Source organism: Doryrhamphus excisus, chromosome 7 (genome assembly GCF_030265055.1).
Source record: "Doryrhamphus excisus isolate RoL2022-K1 chromosome 7, RoL_Dexc_1.0, whole genome shotgun sequence".
NCBI lineage: Eukaryota > Metazoa > Chordata > Actinopteri > Syngnathiformes > Syngnathidae > Doryrhamphus > Doryrhamphus excisus.
This window is the reverse complement of record NC_080472.1, coordinates 2174463-2193334: the sequence shown is the minus strand read 5'-3', so window position 1 is coordinate 2193334 and position 18872 is coordinate 2174463. Positions and strand designations below refer to the sequence as shown.

General features: G+C 45.5%; 2 protein-coding genes across 11 annotated transcripts in view; one reads left to right on the top strand and one right to left on the bottom strand.

Annotated features, from left to right (window-relative positions):
* LOC131131938 (sodium/potassium/calcium exchanger 1-like) overlaps positions 1–7839 on the top strand; it is a 30694-nt gene extending 22855 nt beyond the window's left edge. For 2 of the 7 annotated variants that reach the window (XM_058077013.1, XM_058077016.1), the window contains exon 9: positions 5092–7839. In XM_058077013.1, coding sequence (XP_057932996.1) covers positions 5092–5341 — 250 coding nt within the window. In that variant the 3' untranslated portion in view covers positions 5342–7839. The remainder of the gene's footprint in view (positions 1–5091) is intronic. The other 5 variants (XM_058077014.1, XM_058077015.1, XR_009130281.1 and 2 more) reach the window with 5 other exon arrangements.
* LOC131131935 (C-myc promoter-binding protein-like) overlaps positions 1–18872 on the bottom strand; it is an 82623-nt gene that overhangs the window by 10500 nt on the left and 53251 nt on the right. For 3 of the 4 annotated variants that reach the window (XM_058077005.1, XM_058077003.1, XM_058077006.1), the window contains 10 exons: positions 18320–18539; positions 18131–18234; positions 15727–15902; positions 15475–15624; positions 13725–13905; positions 13380–13634; positions 13194–13311; positions 11501–11663; positions 9044–9108; positions 6014–8842 (listed from right to left, as the gene is read on the bottom strand). In XM_058077005.1, the coding sequence (XP_057932988.1) occupies positions 8706–8842; positions 9044–9108; positions 11501–11663; positions 13194–13311; positions 13380–13634; positions 13725–13905; positions 15475–15624; positions 15727–15902; positions 18131–18234; positions 18320–18539 (1569 nt within the window). In that variant the 3' untranslated portion in view covers positions 6014–8705. Of the gene's footprint in view, positions 1–6013; positions 8843–9043; positions 9109–11500; positions 11664–13193; positions 13312–13379; positions 13635–13724; positions 13906–15474; positions 15625–15726; positions 15903–18130; positions 18235–18319; positions 18540–18872 lie in introns of those variants that run through there. The other variant, XR_009130278.1, reaches the window with a different exon arrangement.

The window sequence follows — 18872 nt, the reverse complement described above, 5'->3', positions numbered from 1 at the left end:
CCTTACGTTTTTTTTCAAAAATCAACGCCCTCAAAGATTGGCATTTTATGCCATTTTTGGGTACTTCTGGGCCCCCTGGTGAGTGTGTGTGAGGTTTCTGGTGTTTTTTTTTTACCAGAAAAGTGCATTTTCAGCAAGTTGAAAAAATGAAAAAAACGACATACTAACCCCTTACGTTTTTTTTCAAAAATGACCAAATTCAAACTCTGGCATTTTATGCCATTTTTGGGTACTTCTGGGCCCCCTGGTGAGTGTGTGTGAGGTTTCCACTTTATTTTTGACCAGAAAAGTGTATTTTCAGCAAGTTGAAAAAATGAAAAAAAACGACATACTAACCCCTTACGTTTTTTTCAAAAATCACAAAATTCAAACACTGGCATTTTATGCCATTTTTGGGTACTTCTGGGCCCCCTGGTGAGTGTGTGTGAGGTTTCTGGTGTTTTTTTGACCAGAAAAGTGCATTTTCAGCAAGTTGAAAAAATGAAAAAAAACGACATACTAACCCCTTACGTTTTTTTTCAAAAATCAACACCCTCAAACTCTGGCATTTTATGCCGTTTTTGGGTACTTCTGGGCCCCCTGGTGAGTGTGTGTGAGGTTTCTGGTGTTTTTTTGACCAGAAAAGTATATTTTCAGCAAGTTGAAAAAATGAAAAAAACGACATACTAACCCCTTACGTTTTTTTTCAAAAATCACCAAATTCAAACTCTGGCATTTTATGCCATTTTTGGGTACTTCTGGGCCCCCTGGTGAGTGTGTGTGAGGTTTCTTTTGTTTTTTTGACCAGAAAAGTGCATTAAAAGCAAGTTGAAAAAAATGAAAAAAACGACATACTAACCCCTTACGTTTTTTTTCAAAAATCAACGCCCTCAAAGATTGGCATTTTATGCCATTTTTGGGTACTTCTGGGCCCCCTGGTGAGTGTGTGTGAGGTTTCTGGTGTTTTTTTGACCAGAAAAGTGCATTTTCAGCAAGTTGAAAAAATGAAAAAAACGACATACTAACCCCTTACATTTTTTTCAAAAATCACCAAATTCAAACTCTGGCATTTTATGCCATTTTTGGGTACTTCTGGGCCCCCTGTTGCGTGTATGTGATGTTTCCCGTGTTTTTTTGAACAGAAAAGTGCATTTTCAGCAAGTTGAAAAATCTGAAAAAAACGACATACTAACCCCTTACGTTTTTTTTTTCAAAAATCAACGCCCTCAAACTCTGGCATTTTATGCCATTTTTGGGTGCTTCTGGGCCCCCTGGTGAGTGTGTGTGAGGTTTCCACTTTATTTTTGACCAGAAAAGTGTATTTTCAGCAAGTTGAAAAAATGAAAAAAAACGACATACTAACCCCTTACGTTTTTTTTCAAAAATCAACGCCCTCAAACTCTGGCATTTTATGCCGTTTTTGGGTACTTCTGGGCCCCCTGGTGAGTGTGTGTGAGGTTTCCCCTGTTTTTTTGACCAGAAAAGTGCATTTTCAGCAAGTTGAAAAAATGAAAAAAAACGACATACTAACCCCTTACGTTTTTTTCAAAAATCACCAAATTCAAACTCTGGCATTTTATGCCATTTTTGGGTACTTCTGGGCCCCCTGGTGAGTGTGTGTGAGGTTTCTGGTGTTTTTTTGACCAGAAAAGTGCATTTTCAGCAAGTTGAAAAAATGAAAAAAAACGACATACTAACCCCTTACATTTTTTTCAAAAATCACAAAATTCAAACTCTGGCATTTTATGCCATTTTTGGGTACTTCTGGGCCCCCTGGTGAGTGTGTGTGTGAGGTTTCTGGTGTTTTTTTGACCAGAAAAGTGCATTTTCAGCAAGTTGAAAAAATGAAAAAAACGACATACTAACCCCTTACGTTTTTTTTCAAAAATCAACGCCCTCAAAGATTGGCATTTTATGCCATTTTTGGGTACTTCTGGGCCCCCTGGTGAGTGTGTGTGAGGTTTCTGGTGTTTTTTTGACCAGAAAAGTGTATTTTCAGCAAGTTGAAAAAATGAAAAAAAACGACATACTAACCCCTTACGTTTTTTTTCAAAAATCAGAAAATTCAAACTCTGGCATTTTATGCCATTTTTGGGTACTTCTGGGCCCCCTGGTGAGTGTGTGTGTGAGGTTTCTGGTGTTTTTTTGACCAGAAAAGTGCATTTTCAGCAAGTTGAAAAAATGAAAAAAACGACATACTAACCCCTTACGTTTTTTTTCAAAAATCAACGCCCTCAAAGATTGGCATTTTATGCCATTTTTGGGTACTTCTGGGCCCCCTGGTGAGTGTGTGTGAGGTTTCTGGTGTTTTTTTGACCAGAAAAGTGTATTTTCAGCAAGTTGAAAAAATGAAAAAAAACGACATACTAACCCCTTACGTTTTTTTTCAAAAATCAGAAAATTCAAACTCTGGCATTTTATGCCATTTTTGGGTACTTCTGGGCCCCCTGGTGAGTGTGTGTGAGGTTTCTGGTGTTTTTTTGACCAGAAAAGTGCATTTTCAGCAAGTTGAAAAAATGAAAAAAACGACATACTAACCCCTTACGTTTTTTTTCAAAAATCACCAAATTCAAACTCTGGCATTTTATGCCATTTTTGGGTACTTCTGGGCCCCCTGTTGCGTGTATGTGATGTTTCCCGTGTTTTTTTGAACAGAAAAGTGCATTTTCAGCAAGTTGAAAAATCTGAAAAAAACGACATACTAACCCCTTACGTTTTTTTTTTCAAAAATCAACGCCCTCAAACTCTGGCATTTTATGCCATTTTTGGGTGCTTCTGGGCCCCCTGGTGAGTGTGTGTGAGGTTTCCACTTTATTTTTGACCAGAAAAGTGTATTTTCAGCAAGTTGAAAAAATGAAAAAAAACGACATACTAACCCCTTACGTTTTTTTTCAAAAATCAACGCCCTCAAACTCTGGCATTTTATGCCGTTTTTGGGTACTTCTGGGCCCCCTGGTGAGTGTGTGTGAGGTTTCCCCTGTTTTTTTGACCAGAAAAGTGCATTTTCAGCAAGTTGAAAAAATGAAAAAAAACGACATACTAACCCCTTACGTTTTTTTTCAAAAATCACCAAATTCAAACTCTGGCATTTTATGCCATTTTTGGGTACTTCTGGGCCCCCTGGTGAGTGTGTGTGAGGTTTCTGGTGTTTTTTTGACCAGAAAAGTGCATTTTCAGCAAGTTGAAAAAATGAAAAAAAACGACATACTAACCCCTTACATTTTTTTCAAAAATCACAAAATTCAAACTCTGGCATTTTATGCCATTTTTGGGTACTTCTGGGCCCCCTGGTGAGTGTGTGTGTGAGGTTTCTGGTGTTTTTTTGACCAGAAAAGTGCATTTTCAGCAAGTTGAAAAAATGAAAAAAACGACATACTAACCCCTTACGTTTTTTTTCAAAAATCAACGCCCTCAAAGATTGGCATTTTATGCCATTTTTGGGTACTTCTGGGCCCCCTGGTGAGTGTGTGTGAGGTTTCTGGTGTTTTTTTGACCAGAAAAGTGTATTTTCAGCAAGTTGAAAAAATGAAAAAAAACGACATACTAACCCCTTACGTTTTTTTTCAAAAATCAGAAAATTCAAACTCTGGCATTTTATGCCATTTTTGGGTACTTCTGGGCCCCCTGGTGAGTGTGTGTGAGGTTTCTGGTGTTTTTTTGACCAGAAAAGTGCATTTTCAGCAAGTTGAAAAAATGAAAAAAACGACATACTAACCCCTTACGTTTTTTTTCAAAAATCACCAAATTCAAACTCTGGCATTTTATGCCATTTTTGGGTACTTCTGGGCCCCCTGTTGCGTGTATGTGATGTTTCCCGTGTTTTTTTGAACAGAAAAGTGCATTTTCAGCAAGTTGAAAAATCTGAAAAAAACGACATACTAACCCCTTACGTTTTTTTTCAAAAATCAACGCCCTCAAACACTGGCGTTTTATGCACTTTTTGGGTGCTTCTGGGCCCCCTGGTGAGTGTGTGTGAGGTTTCCACTTTATTTTTGACCAGAAAAGTGCATTTTCAGCAAGTTGAAAAAATGAAAAAAACGACATACTAACCCCTTACGTTTTTTTCAAAAATCAACGCCCTCAAACGCTGGCATTTTATGCCATTTTTGGGTGCTCCTGGGGCCCCTGTTGAGTGTGTGTGAGGTTTCCCCTGTTTTTTTCACCAGAAAAGTGCATTTTCAGCAAGTTGAAAAAATGAAAAAAAACGACATACTAACCCCTTACGTTTTTTTCAAAAATCAACGCCCTCAAACTCTGGCATTTTATGCCGTTTTTGGGTACTTCTGGGCCCCCTGGTGAGTCTGTGTGAGGTTTCTGGTGTTTTTTTGACCAGAAAAGTGTATTTTCAGCAAGTTGAAAAAATGAAAAAAAACGACATACTAACCCCTTACGTTTTTTTTCAAAAATCAGCGCCCTCAAACACTGGTGTTTTATGCACTTTTTAGGTACTTCTGGGCCCCCTGGTGAGTGTGTGAGAGGTTTCCCCAGTTTTTTTTGACCAGAAAAGTGTATTTTCAGCAAGTTGAAAAAATGAAAAAAAACGACATACTAACCCCTTACGTTTTTTTTCAAAAATCAACGTCCTCAAACTCTGGCATTTTATGCCGTTTTTGGGTACTTCTGGGCCCCCTGGTGAGTGTGTGTGAGGTTTCTGGTGTTTTTTTGACCAGAAAAGTGCATTTTCAGCAAGTTGAAAAAATGAAAAAAAACGACATACTAACCCCTTACGTTTTTTTCAAAAATCACAAAATTCAAACGCTGGCATTTTATGCCATTTTTGGGTACTTCTGGGCCCCCTGGTGAGCGTGTGTGAGGTTTCCCCTGTTTTTTTCACCAGAAAAGTGCATTTTCAGCAAGTTGAAAAAATGAAAAAAAACGACATACTAACCCCTTACGTTTTTTTTCAAAAATCAACGCCCTCAAAGATTGGCATTTTATGCCATTTTTGGGTACTTCTGGGCCCCCTGGTGAGTGTGTGTGAGGTTTCTGGTGTTTTTTTGACCAGAAAAGTGCTTTTTCAGCAAGTTGAAAAAATGAAAAAACTGAAAAAAAACGACATACTAACCCCTTACCATGTGACCAACATGGCCCCATGTCTTATGTATGTTCTAGTCTTCCGGTCCCGTGGCTCCTGTACTCCCTGTCGCACGACGGCGAAGCCGTGGCGGTCAGCTCCAACGGTCTGTTCTGCGCCATCGTCCTGCTCTTCCTCATGCTCCTCTTCGTCACCATCTCCATCGCCACCTGCCGCTGGAAGATGTCCCGAACGTTGGGACTGACCATGTTTGCTCTCTACTTCCTTTTCCTCATCCTCAGCGTCCTGTTGGAGGACCGCGTCCTCGTGTGTAGCGTCTCCATTTGACCCGAGGCGTCACTTCGGGACCCCACTAAAAGGTCTTCTGGTTCCGGGGGGCCCAAAGGTCAGCACTTTTATCTCTTTTAGCGTCACTAATTAGTCCATGATGGTGCCGATTAATCACAGCTCATGTCAATTTAAGCTAGTACTACTGAACTATAAAAGTACATAAGTAGAATTATTGTGTTCTTATGGTCACTGAAGGTCACTGAAGGTCTTCTGGTTCCGGGGGGCCCAAAAGTCAGCACTTTTATCCCATTTTAGCGTCACTAATTAGTCCATGATGGTGCCGATTAATCACATCTCATGTCAATTTAAGCTAGTTCTACTGAACTATAAAAGTACAATAACATACAAGTACAAGTACATAAGTAGAATTATTGTGTTCTTATGGTCACTGAAGGTCACTGAAGGTCTTCTGGTTCCGGGGGGCCCAAAAGTCAGCACTTTTATCTCTTTTAGCGTCACTAATTAGTCCATGATGGTGCCGATTAATCACATCTCATGTCAATTTAAGCTAGTACTACTGAACTATAAAAGTACATAAGTAGAATTATTGTGTTCTTATGGTCACTGAAGGTCACTGAAGGTCTTCTGGTTCCGGGGGGCCCAAAAGTCAGTACTTTTATCTCTTTTAGCGTCACTAATTAGTCCCTGATGGTGCCGATTAATCACAGCTCATGTCAATTTAAGCTAGTTCCACTGAACTATAAAAGTACAATAACATACAAGTACAAGTACATGACTAGAATTATTGTGTTCTTAAGGTCACTGAAGGTCACTGAAGGTCTTCTGGTTCCGGGGGGCCCAAAAGTCAGCACTTTTATCCCATTTTAGCGTCACTAATTAGTCCATGATGGTGCCGATTAATCACAGCTCATGTCAATTTAAGCTAGTACTACTGAACTATAAAAGTACATAAGTCAGTACTTTTATCTCTTTTAGCGTCACTAATTAGTCCATGATGGTGCCGATTAATCACAGCTCATGTCAATTTAAGCTAGTACTACTGAACTATAAAAGTACATAAGTAGAATTATTGTGTTCTTATGGTCACTGAAGGTCACTGAAGGTCTTCTGGTTCCGGGGGGCCAAAAGTCAGCACTTTTATCCCGTTTTAGCGTCACTAATTAGTCCATGATGGTGCTGATTAATCACAGCTCACGTCAATTTAAGCTAGTTCTACTGAACTATAAAAGTACAATAACATACAAGTACAAGTACATGACTAGAATTATTGTGTTCTTATGGTCACTGAAGGTCACTGAAGGTCTTCTGGTTCCGGGGGGCCCAAAAGTCAGTACTTTTATCCCATTTTAGCGTCACTAATTAGTCCATGATGGTGCCGATTAATCACAGATCATGTCAATTTAAGCTAGTTCCACTGAACTATAAAAGTACAATAACATACAAGTACAAGTACATAACTAGAATTATTGTGTACTGAAGGTCACTGAAGGTCTTCTGGTTCCGGGGGGCCCAAAAGTCAGCACTTTTATCCCATTTTAGCGTCACTAATTAGTCCATGATGGTGCCGATTAATCACATCTCATGTCAATTTAAGCTAGTACTACTGAACTATAAAAGTACATAAGTAGAATTATTGTGTTCTTATGGTCACTGAAGGTCACTGAAGGTCTTCTGGTTCCGGGGGGCCCAAAAGTCAGCACTTTTATCTTTTTTAGCGTCACTAATTAGTCCATGATGGTGCCGATTAATCACAGCTCATGTCAATTTAAGCTAGTTCTACTGAACTATAAAAGTACAATAACATACAAGTACAAGTACATAACTAGAATTATTGTGTGCTTATGGTCAGATGTTAATGCTACACAAGCACCAGACCATGATCGAGTCTGGAACAAGTTAACCGCAGTACTCAAAGGGATGATAGTACTCTTTAACTACCAGTAGCACATTCAGTGTGTATTTATTCTCAAAGTATTACTTTACATGATATACTTTTTGTTCAGGTTTGCTAAATGATTAGCTTTTGGTGTTGTAGTGTAAAACGTGTTATCGTGTATTAATTTGTGAGTGAAAATGTACTATTTATAAAAAAATGTTTTATTTGAAAAATTTATTCTGCAAAAATTTTTTTTTTTTTTATTGGCTGTGTACCGACACGTTGAAATAAAGTTTGTTGAAAGCAACTCTATTGAGTTGAGACTTACGTACTTCCGGGTGTAAAGAACCATTTTTGTAAAAGTGGTCCGTATGAATTATTAATTTTTTTTCATTTTCACTGAAAAAGTGGAGCCAAAAAGTGATAATATTTAATATGTATTATTTATTATTTACATTCAAAACAACCCTGAATGTTCTGTCCTTTACAGAAACATGCATTTAAACAGCTTTATTATCAATTATCATATATTATATATTTTTTTTAAATACATTTTTTTTTTTTTAAATATAAATGTACACTTTTGTACAGAATTTATACATTTTTTTCATTTTTACAAAAGTCATATTTCCCATCAGAAAGTCCGTTCAAGTCACAATCAGTTGACCTTTTTCAAAAAGGTCAAAGTTCATCCTGACTTTCAAACAACGACTCGTTCGCCCCGGCAAAGTGGTCGACTTTTATAAGACTAAGGAAGTTCCCTTTCAAGCATAATCACCCCCAAAACATAACATAGCATAACATGCTAGCATGGATATCGTGAAATTTTTGTATTTTTGTAACAGAACCGCGACTTTAAAAATATGTATATATCCGAATATGTAAATATCACGTTTCACGTACAGGTGGGCCTCGGTTTGCGATGCTCTTATAAATTCATAAAAAATAAAAAAAAAAATTTTTGGTCCGCAAATACGAGACTCGCTCAGCGCAAAAAAAAGGCGCCTCTTTTGGTCCCAATCATTATTAAAAATTATTATCGAATGCTAATGAATGCTAACGGGGGTCATGGATTCAGTGCGCTGTTACAAAGATGACTCTATCTAATCAGTTTCTGATGGTAATTTACATGTAAATAATAATAATAATTATTATTATTATTAATAATTTAAGTGTAAAAGTAAGTAAAACTAGACTTACATCAGAGTCTAGGACGCCAAGGACCACCTGTACGCTGAAACCGGGGTCCGGTGCTTCTAAAAAAAAAAAAAAAAGGTTAATACTGACATTAATCATTCCCATTTGTAACAACTTTTAAAATAATAATAAAAAAAATAAAAATAAAATAAAAGTTGAGATCTACTGACAGGAAACAAACCCTGATGAAAAGCTCTTACCTGATTGGATAATAAAATCTACGAAATTTTGTCGAAAAAAAAACTTTTCTGCCGTGTCGTTAAGACGGCTACTTTCCTGAGTTTGTTGTTAATTATTATTATTATTATTATTATTATTATTTTTTTTTTACAAGTAAGGCTCCCCGAACGTCCGGCGACACTCCATGACGCCCGTGCTGGGGGGGCGATCGCAGTTCCGGGTCAGCTTCACCAGCCTCGGCGACAGGCGGTCGTACGCCAGCTTGTATTCCCGATCGAAGGCGTCTAAAAGAAGACAAATTCGCAAGCGTCCGATTAGCTTCAAACGCAGCTAATCCCCCCCACCCCCAAACCCCGCTTATGTGGAACGCGCCTCGGGAGTTGGTAGACACAGGCGTGTTCTCGACATAAGCGGGTTTCCGCCGTCTTGACGACGAAGCATGTTTTTTTTCAAATAATCATTAAAGACGCAAGCCTGCTACTCACCGATATTAATGCTGTCTTTCCCCAGAGCCACCAGCGACAGGAAGAGGAGGTCCCGGTACAAACTCCTAAAAACGTAACAATGCATTAAAAGCAGAAATGTAGTAGGACAGTGACCCACGTGGGTCTGCAACCCACGGTTGGCTATCCACCAGCTTTTGTCCGTCGGTTAGAGGGCTAAATTTCTTGTGTTTTGGCTACTAAGTGGCGACAGGGCGCTTTGCGTTGATGTGGTAGGCTAAACTGGAGCTACTACTTTAGCATCGGGGTGTCATTTTCACGTCTCCTCCCCGCTACTCGCCTTGCCCTCAGCTGATGCTAAAAAAGCCCAAAACACAATCGTAGCCAATCAATGTCCACTTCAGGAAGTGACTGACCATTGCCACCCCCCCACAGTGGAAAAGGTCCCGCGCACGTCACACCCACGCCCGCCGGCCCGCACGTCACGCACACGCACGTCACGTCAGCACACGCCCGCACGTCACGCACGTCACGCCCGCACGTCACGCCACGCCCGCACGTCACGCCACCCACGTCACACCCACGCCTGCACACGCCCGCCGGCCCGCACGTCACGCACATCACACCCGCACACGCACGTCACGTCAGCACACGCCCGCACACGCCCGTCACGTCAGCACACGCCCGTCACGCCCGCACACGCCCGTCACGCCCGCACGTCACGCCCGCACATGTCACGCACACATGTCACATCACGCCACCCACGTCACACCCACGCCCGCACACGCTCGCCGGCCCGCACGTCACGCACATCACACCCGCACGTCACGTCAGCACACGCCCGTCACGTCAGCACACGCCCGCACACGCCCGTCACGTCAGCACACGCCCGCACACGCACGTCACGCCCGCACGTCACGCACGTCACGCCACGCCCGCACATGTCACGCACACGTCACATCACGCCACCCACGTCACACCCACGCCCGCACACGCTCGCCGGCCCGCACGTCACGCACATCACACCCGCACGTCACGTCAGCACACGCCCGCACACGCCCGCACGTCATGCATGTCACGCCACGCCCGCACGTCACGCCCGCACATGTCACGCACACGTCACATCACGCCACCCACGTCACACCCACGCCCGCACACGCTCGCCGGCCCGCACGTCAGCACACGCCCGCACACGGCCGTCACGTCAGCACACGCCCGCACACGCACGTCACGCCCGCATGTCACGCCACGCCCGCACGTCACGCCCGCACATGTCACGCACACATGTCACATCACGCCACCCACGTCACACCCACGCCCGCACACGCTCGCCGGCCCGCACGTCACGCACATCACACCCGCACGTCACGTCAGCACACGCCCGTCACGTCAGCACACGCCCGCACACGCCCGTCACGTCAGCACACGCCCGCACACGCACGTCACGCCCGCACGTCACGCACGTCACGCACGTCACGCCACGCCCGCACATGTCACGCACACGTCACATCACGCCACCCACGTCACACCCACGCCCGCACACGCTCGCCGGCCCGCACGTCACGCACATCACACCCGCACGTCACGTCAGCACACGCCCGCACACGCCCGCACGTCATGCATGTCACGCCACGCCCGCACGTCACGCCCGCACATGTCACGCACACGTCACATCACGCCACCCACGTCACACCCACGCCCGCACACGCTCGCCGGCCCGCACGTCAGCACACGCCCGCACACGCCCGTCACGTCAGCACACGGCCGTCACGTCAGCACACGCCCGCACACGCACGTCACGCCCGCATGTCACGCCACGCCCGCACGTCACGCCCGCACGTCACGCCCGCACATGTCACGCACACATGTCACATCACGCCACCCACGTCACACCCACGCCCGCACACGCTCGCCGGCCCACACGTCACGCACATCACACCCGCACGTCACGTCAGCACACGCCCGCACACGCCCGCACGTCATGCATGTCACGCCACGCCCGCACGTCACGCCCGCACATGTCACGCACACGTCACATCACGCCACCCACGTCACACCCACGCCCGCACACGCTCGCCGGCCCGCACGTCAGCACACGCCCGCACACGCCCGTCACGTCAGCACACGGCCGTCACGTCAGCACACGCCCGCACACGCACGTCACGCCCGCATGTCACGCCACGCCCGCATGTCACGCCACGCCCGCACGTCACGCCCGCACGTCACGCCCGCACATGTCACGCACACATGTCACATCACGCCACCCACGTCACACCCACGCCCGCACACGCTCGCCGGCCCACACGTCACGCACATCACACCCGCACGTCACGTCAGCACACGCCCGCACACGCACGTCACGCACGTACACGCACGTCACGCCCGCACACGCACGTCACGCCCGCACACATGTCACATCACGCCACACACGTCACGCCCACGCACACACGTCACACCCCCCCCAGTGGAAAAGGTCATTAGAGAAGAAAGAGTGCTGACCTTTGGCGTTGGAGTCCGAGCGTCTGGTTGTGAATCTCCAGCAGACGAGCCATCGGTCGGCTGACATCGTTCCTCTGGATGCTCCTCACGACGCTCTGCAGGAGATCCTCGGTGAACGGCTTCTCCTCTTTGGGGGCCGGGCGGGAGACGGGGTAGCCCACATCTACACACACACAACACACACACTTTTTGTAAACAAGCATTGTGGAGACTATTTCCCCCCCCCCCACAGTATTGCGTTATTTTATATTATTAAAATTATTATTATTGCATTAACAGTACAGCAATAATGATGGAGACAACCGCCATCTTTAAACGCCAACATGCATGAAAGTAAACAATCACAGTACAAAACACCCGGGTTCAAATACTGCCACGTAGTATTTGCCACACATACATACATACATACATACATACGTACATACATACATACATACATACATACATACATACATGGTACGGAGTATACGTCCTACGTAACGTAGTTCCACGTCACATTTAGTGCTACTTATGATTAAGCTAGCATCAAAACAAGCTTTTTAAAAAAACGAATTCTTTTAGAAGGACCATAGTACCGCTTAGAATTTATGTTACATACACACACACGTCTCACATGCACACGCACGTCATGCCCGCACGCGCACGTCACGCACATCACACCCGCACACGCACATCACACCCGCACACGCACACACGCACGCACGTCACGCCTGCACGCGCACGTCACGCACGTCACACCTGCACATCACACCCACGCCCGCACACGCACGTTACACCCGCACGTCACACCCACGCCCGCCACACCCACGCCCGCCCACACACACACGCACGCACGTCACGCCCGTCACGCCCGTCACACCCGCCCGTCACGTCAGCACACGGCCGCACACGCCCGTCACGTCAGCACACGCCCGCACACACCCCTCACGTCAGCACACGCCCGCACACGCCCGTCACACGCCCGTACACGCACGTCCCGCCCGCACACACACGTCACGCCCGCCCGCACACACGTCACGCCCGCCCGCACACACACACACGCCACACACGTCACATCACGCCACACACATCACGCCCGCCCGCACACACACACACACGTCACGCCCGCCTGCACACACACACACGCCACACACGTCACATCACGCCACACACATCACGCCCGCCCGCACACACACACACACGTCACGCCCGCCCGCACACACACACACACGTCACGCCCGCCCACACACACACACACGCCACACACGTCACATCACGCCACACACATCACGCCCGCCCGCACACACACACACACGTCACGCCCGCCCGCACACACACACACGCCACACACGCACCCACACACAGACGTCACGCCACACACACACGCACGTCGCGCGCACACATGTGTCACGCCACACACAGACGCGTCACGCCACGCACACACACCAAGGTAGGAGATGGTGTTTTTACGTCAAAGTAAAAGAGACTTCCATAGAAGAACAGAAAGCATGGAAGACTAGCATGGAAGAAGAAAAGAAAGAACAGAAAGCATGGAAGACTAGCATGGAAGAAGAAAAGAAAGCAAGTGTATGGAAACTTCTGACATATGCATATTCATATCCATATCCACATCCATATCCATATCCATATCCATAATCATATTCCTAAACATTCCGGAGTGAATGGTTTGTTCGTGGTTCCTAGTGGGACTCACTGTACGTGTTCCACAGAATGTAAAATGGCTGCACGGGGTCCTGCTGGAGCTTCAGGTTGTCCCACAGGATCTGGACCAGGACGTGCTTACTGTCCTCCGACATCCACTGACGGGGAACCTGGAGGGGAAAAGGCACCGGTTGACTTCCTGTTTGGGCGGCGCGTGCTAGACCACTCGCCGTTTCACCTGGGAGTCCACGTTGCAGTGCTCCGAGGTCAGGATGAGTCCGGGCAGGTTGCTAGGCAACCCCAGGCGCCTGAAGTACCAGACTAAGTTCCAGTAGATGATGGGATGGTGGTCCACCATGTCGGCCTCTGTGACCACGGCGTCGCCCTCGTTCTCCAGCAGGCTCTCCAGTTCCTTCCACAGCACCAGCGGACTCAAGTAGGGGACCGTGACTGGTTCCGGGTTGTGGAGACGCCATTCCATATTGAGCGGGTCCTGGGCAGAGCGAGTAGACCAGATGATGGAGTATTGATGAAGCGCTAGCTAGCTAGCTAGCAAGCTAGCATCCGTGGCTGTGGGACGTACGGTGGGTTCGTTGAGCCGGGTGGGCAGGCTCCCGGAGACGGGCAACAAATGGTTCCTTGGAGATGTTTCTTCCAGGGGACCGAAGGCACTGACGCTACGAGCCATGGGCGTTGGCGAGCAGAGAGCCCCGTGTCGCCGCTCGGAGGGGATGTTGATCCCCTGCGATGTGGTGGATGGAGTTCTGTGGACGAGAAAAAAAGAGCTTTCATCTCTAATTTGCTCTGTGACTGTATTTTCCAGAGTATAGGAAGTCACAGGAGTCCCTAAATGCATCATGAAAAGGACAACAAAAAAAATGAGTGGTAGTCACCAAGACTAGTAGTACTACGTCACATTTACTGCTACTTATGATTGAGCTAGCATCAAAGCCATAGTACCGCTTCTAATTTACATTACATAGTAATGCATTGAATAGATGTTCAAAATTACATACATACATACATACATACATACATACATACATACATACATACATACGCGGGCGACCATCTTAGGATACATACATACATACATACATACGGGGGTGACCATGTTAGGATACATACATATATACATACATACATACATACATGCATGGGCGACTATGTTAGGATACATACATACATACATACATACATACATACATACATACATACATACATACATACGGGGGCGACCGTCTTAGGATACATACATACATACGGGGGCAACCGTGTTTGGATACTTACATACATACATACATATGGGGGCGACCATGTTAGGATACATACATACATACGGGGGTGACTGTGTTAGGATACATACATACATACATACATACATACGGAGGCGACCGTGTTAGGATACATACATACATACGGGGGTGACTGTGTTAGGATACATACATACATACATACATACATACATATGGGGGCGACCTGTTTGGATACATACATACATACATACATACATACATACATACATACGGGGGGCGACCATGTTAGAATACATACATACGGGGACGACCATATTAGAATACATACATACGGGGGCGACCATGTTAGGATACATACATACATACATATGGGGGTGACCGTGTTTGGATACATACATACATACATACATACATACATATGGGGGCGACCGTGTTTGGATGGATGGATGGATGAATGGATGGATGGATGGATGGATGGATGGATGGATGGATGCATGGATGGATGGATGGATGGATGGATGGATGGATGGATGGATGAAAAAACCCATCTAACATCATTTCATCATTGCAGTGATCATGCATTGACACAAAATAAGTGTATCCCAATGACGTACATTGTTAGCTTGCTCATATTAATTCATGTTATATGTTAACGCACAGACAACCCTATCATAAATATTCACGTTATATGTTAACGCACAGACAACCGTATCATAAATATTCACGTTACATGTTAACGCACAGACAACCGTATCATAAATATTCACGTTACATGTTAACGCACGGACAACCGTATCATAAATATTCATGTTACATGTTAACGCGCGGACAACCGTATCATAAATATTCATGTTACATGTTAACGCACGGACAACCGTATCATAAATATTCACGTTACATGTTAACGCGCGGACAACCGTATCATAAATATTCATGTTACATGTTACATGTTAACGCACGGACAACCGTATCATAAATATTCACGTTACATGTTAACGCACGGACAACCGTATCATAAATATTCATGTTACATGTTCACGCACGGACAACCGTATCATAAATAAGTACAGCAGACACCTCGGTCTCACGATCACCGGCGAAGGAGGGGACACAGCTGTGGTGGGACAGGGGGTGGACAAGGTGGACGTCCCCGTGTCGAAGCCCGTTGAGGTAGAACACGAGGAACTCAGCGCCTCGTCCACTGAGAGACTTCCCTTCAGGAACAACCTAAGAAGAAGACATCAGATGTAAAGGTCTATGTAAGAATGATATTTGCTAGCTCGCTAAACATCTCGTAGATATGTCTGGTCTGGTCTGGTCTGGTCTGACCTGCCAGCTCCTCTCATGTCCCTGATCTCCACGTTGAGAAAAGGCAGGAAGGGGTTCCCGCAGAAGGGGCAGGTCGTGTTTAGGTTGGAGTCGTCTGCCGTCCAGCCCGCCATGATTTCCTCGTCGTAGACCAGACAGTCGCACGTCTTGCAGCGCGAACAGCTCGAGATCAACAGCTGGAAAAAGTAAAAAAGGAGTCAGAATGGTGCGTTCTTGGAAGGGTGGCGGCGGCACGGTGGACGAGTGGTTAGCGCGCAGACCTAACAGCTAGGAGACCAGGGTTCAATTCCACCCTCGGGCATCTCTGTGTGTAGTTTGCATGTTCTCCCCCTGTGCATGCGTGGGTTTTCTCCGGGTACTCCGGTTTCCTCCCACATTCCAAAAACATGCTAGGCTAATTCTAATTAGCGACTCCAAACTGTCCATAGGTATGAATGTGAGTGTGAATGGTTGTTTGACTATATGTGCCCTGTGATTGGCTGGCCACCAGTCCAGGGTCTACCCCCCCTACAGTCGTCCCTTTACATTGGCTATGACGAACACTGCATGACATAAGATCGAGTGCAAAAGGTTATCCTCTCGTTTAGTGTGGAAGTGGTAATTTAAAAAAAAAAATTTTTTTTGCTTCTTTGTCCCTCGACCTCACTTCATTTGAAATGAAACGTAGTAAAAAAAAAAAAAAAAAAGTTTACGGCTGCATGGCAGAGGAGTGGTTAGCATGCAGGCCTCACAGCTAGGAGAACCGAGTTCAATTCCATGCATGTTCCCCCCGTGCATGCGTGGGTTTTCTCCGGTTTCCTCCCACATTCCAAAAACATGTTAGGTTAATTAGCGACTCCAAAATTGTCCATAGGTATGAATGTGAGTGTGAATGGTTGTTTGTCTATATGTGCCCTGTGATTGGCTGGCCACCAGTCCAGGGTGTACCCCCCCCTACAGTCGTCCCTTTACATTGGTTATGACGAACACTGCATGACATGAGATCGAGTGCAAAAGGTTATCCTCTCGTTTAGTGTGGAAGTGGTATTTTTTTTTTTTTTTTCTTCTTTGTCCCTCGACCTCACTTCATTTGAAATGAAACGTAGTCAAAAAAAATAAAAGTTTACGGCTGCATGGTGGACGAGTGGTTAGCACGCAGGCCTCACAGCTAGGAGAACCGAGTTCAATTCCATGCATGTTCCCCCCGTGCATGCGTGGGTTTTCTCCGGTTTCCTCCCACATTCCAAAAAAAACATGCTAGGTTAATTAGCGACTCCAAAATTGTCCATAGGTATGAATGTGAGTGTGAATGGTTGTTTGCCTATATGTGCCCTGTGATTGGCTGGCCACCAGTCCAGGGTGTACCCCGCCCCTACAGTCGTCCCTTTACATTGTCTATGACGATCACTGCATGACATGAGATCGAGTACAAAAGGTTATCCTCTCGTTTAGTGTGGAAGTGGTATTTTTTTTGGTCCCTCGACCTCATTTCATTTGAAATGAAACGTAGTCAAAAAAATGTCAGAAAAAAATAAAAGTTTACGCCTGCATGGCGGACGAGTGGTTAGCACGCAGGCCTCACAGCTAGGAGAACCGAGTTCAATTCCATGCATGTTCCCCCGTGCATGCATGGGTTTTCTCCGGTTTCCTCCCACATTCCAAAAACATGCTAGGCTAATTAGCGACTCCAAAATTGTCCATAGGTATGAATGTGAGTGTGAATGGTTGTTTGTCTATATGTGCCCTGTGATTGGCTGGCCACCAGTCCAGGGTGTATCCCCCCCTACAGTCTTCCCTTTACATTGGCTATGACGAACACTGCATGACATGAGATCGAGTGCAAAAGGTTATCCTCTCGTTTAGTGTGGAAGTGGTAATTTTTGTTTTTTTTTTTTGCTTCTTTGTCCCTCGACCTCACTTAAAAATAAAAGTTTACGGCTGCATGGCGGACGAGTGGTTAGCACGCAGGCCTCACAGCTAGGAGAACCGAGTTCAATTCCATGCATGTTCCCCCCGTGCATGCGTGGGTTTTCTCCGGTTTCCTCCCACATTCCAAAAAAAACATGCTAGGTTAATTAGCGACTCCAAAATTGTCCATGGGTATGAATGTGAGTGTGAATGGTTGTTTGTCTATATGTGCCCTGTGATTGGCTGGTCACCAGTCCAGGGTGTACCCCCCCCACAGTCATCCCTTTACATTGTCTATGACGAACACTGCATGACATGAGATCGAGTGCAAAAGGTTATCCTCTCGTTTAGTGTGGAAGTGGTAATTTTTTTTTTTTTTTTGCTTCTTTGTCCCTCGACCTCACTTCATTTGAAATGAAACGTAGTCAAAGTCCTGACCTATGTCAGAAAAAAATCCATAGGTATGAATGTGAGTGTGAATGGTTGTTTGCCTATATGTGCCCTGTGATTGGCTCACCTCCATTGCACAGTTATTGAAGATGCTGGTGTTGCTCGTGTAGCGTGAGGAGCCCAGGTCTGACTTGTCGGACAGGAGGAATCCAGGAGGCGAGAGGCCACAAGCTGTGATTTTATAGAAGATTATTAATATTGCCACATTTATGGCTATTTCTGACACGTGAAATTATTATATTTTTAATGTACAAACCAGGAAGCAGGGACGAGGGTCTTCTGAGGCTCGAGCCCGTAGTGGGACTGTTGAGTCTGCTATGGAAGGGGCTGCGTCTTGGACTGTTTCCAAAGCCCATGGGACCAGGGGGGTCATTCTTTTGGGGGGAGACTGTGGAGCTCTTGGACCCCTTGTGGTGGTCTTCATGTTGGATAGAGGAGCAATCCGGATCCTCGACACCGCGGTCCGTTTGAGTGTGCTGGAAGACATCAAGGTGACAGTACATACATGTACACTAAAAATGTATTTAAGAATGTCTACTTATTTTATTTCTGACCACATATATACGCATAATAAAGACGGTGTGATGCCCGTGAACGCACCTTGTGGTTTGAGTTGGAGATGCATATATGATCATCTATGTTTGGAAATACTGTTTGCACCTTATATGATTAACACAGTTGTAAACACACACATAATGTTTGCAAAAAATATATAAAATATATTAAAAAATTAAAAAAAAAATTAAAACATAAAAAAAAAATTAAAAAATAAAAATTAAAAAGTAAGGATTGTTCTGCTATTGATGTGT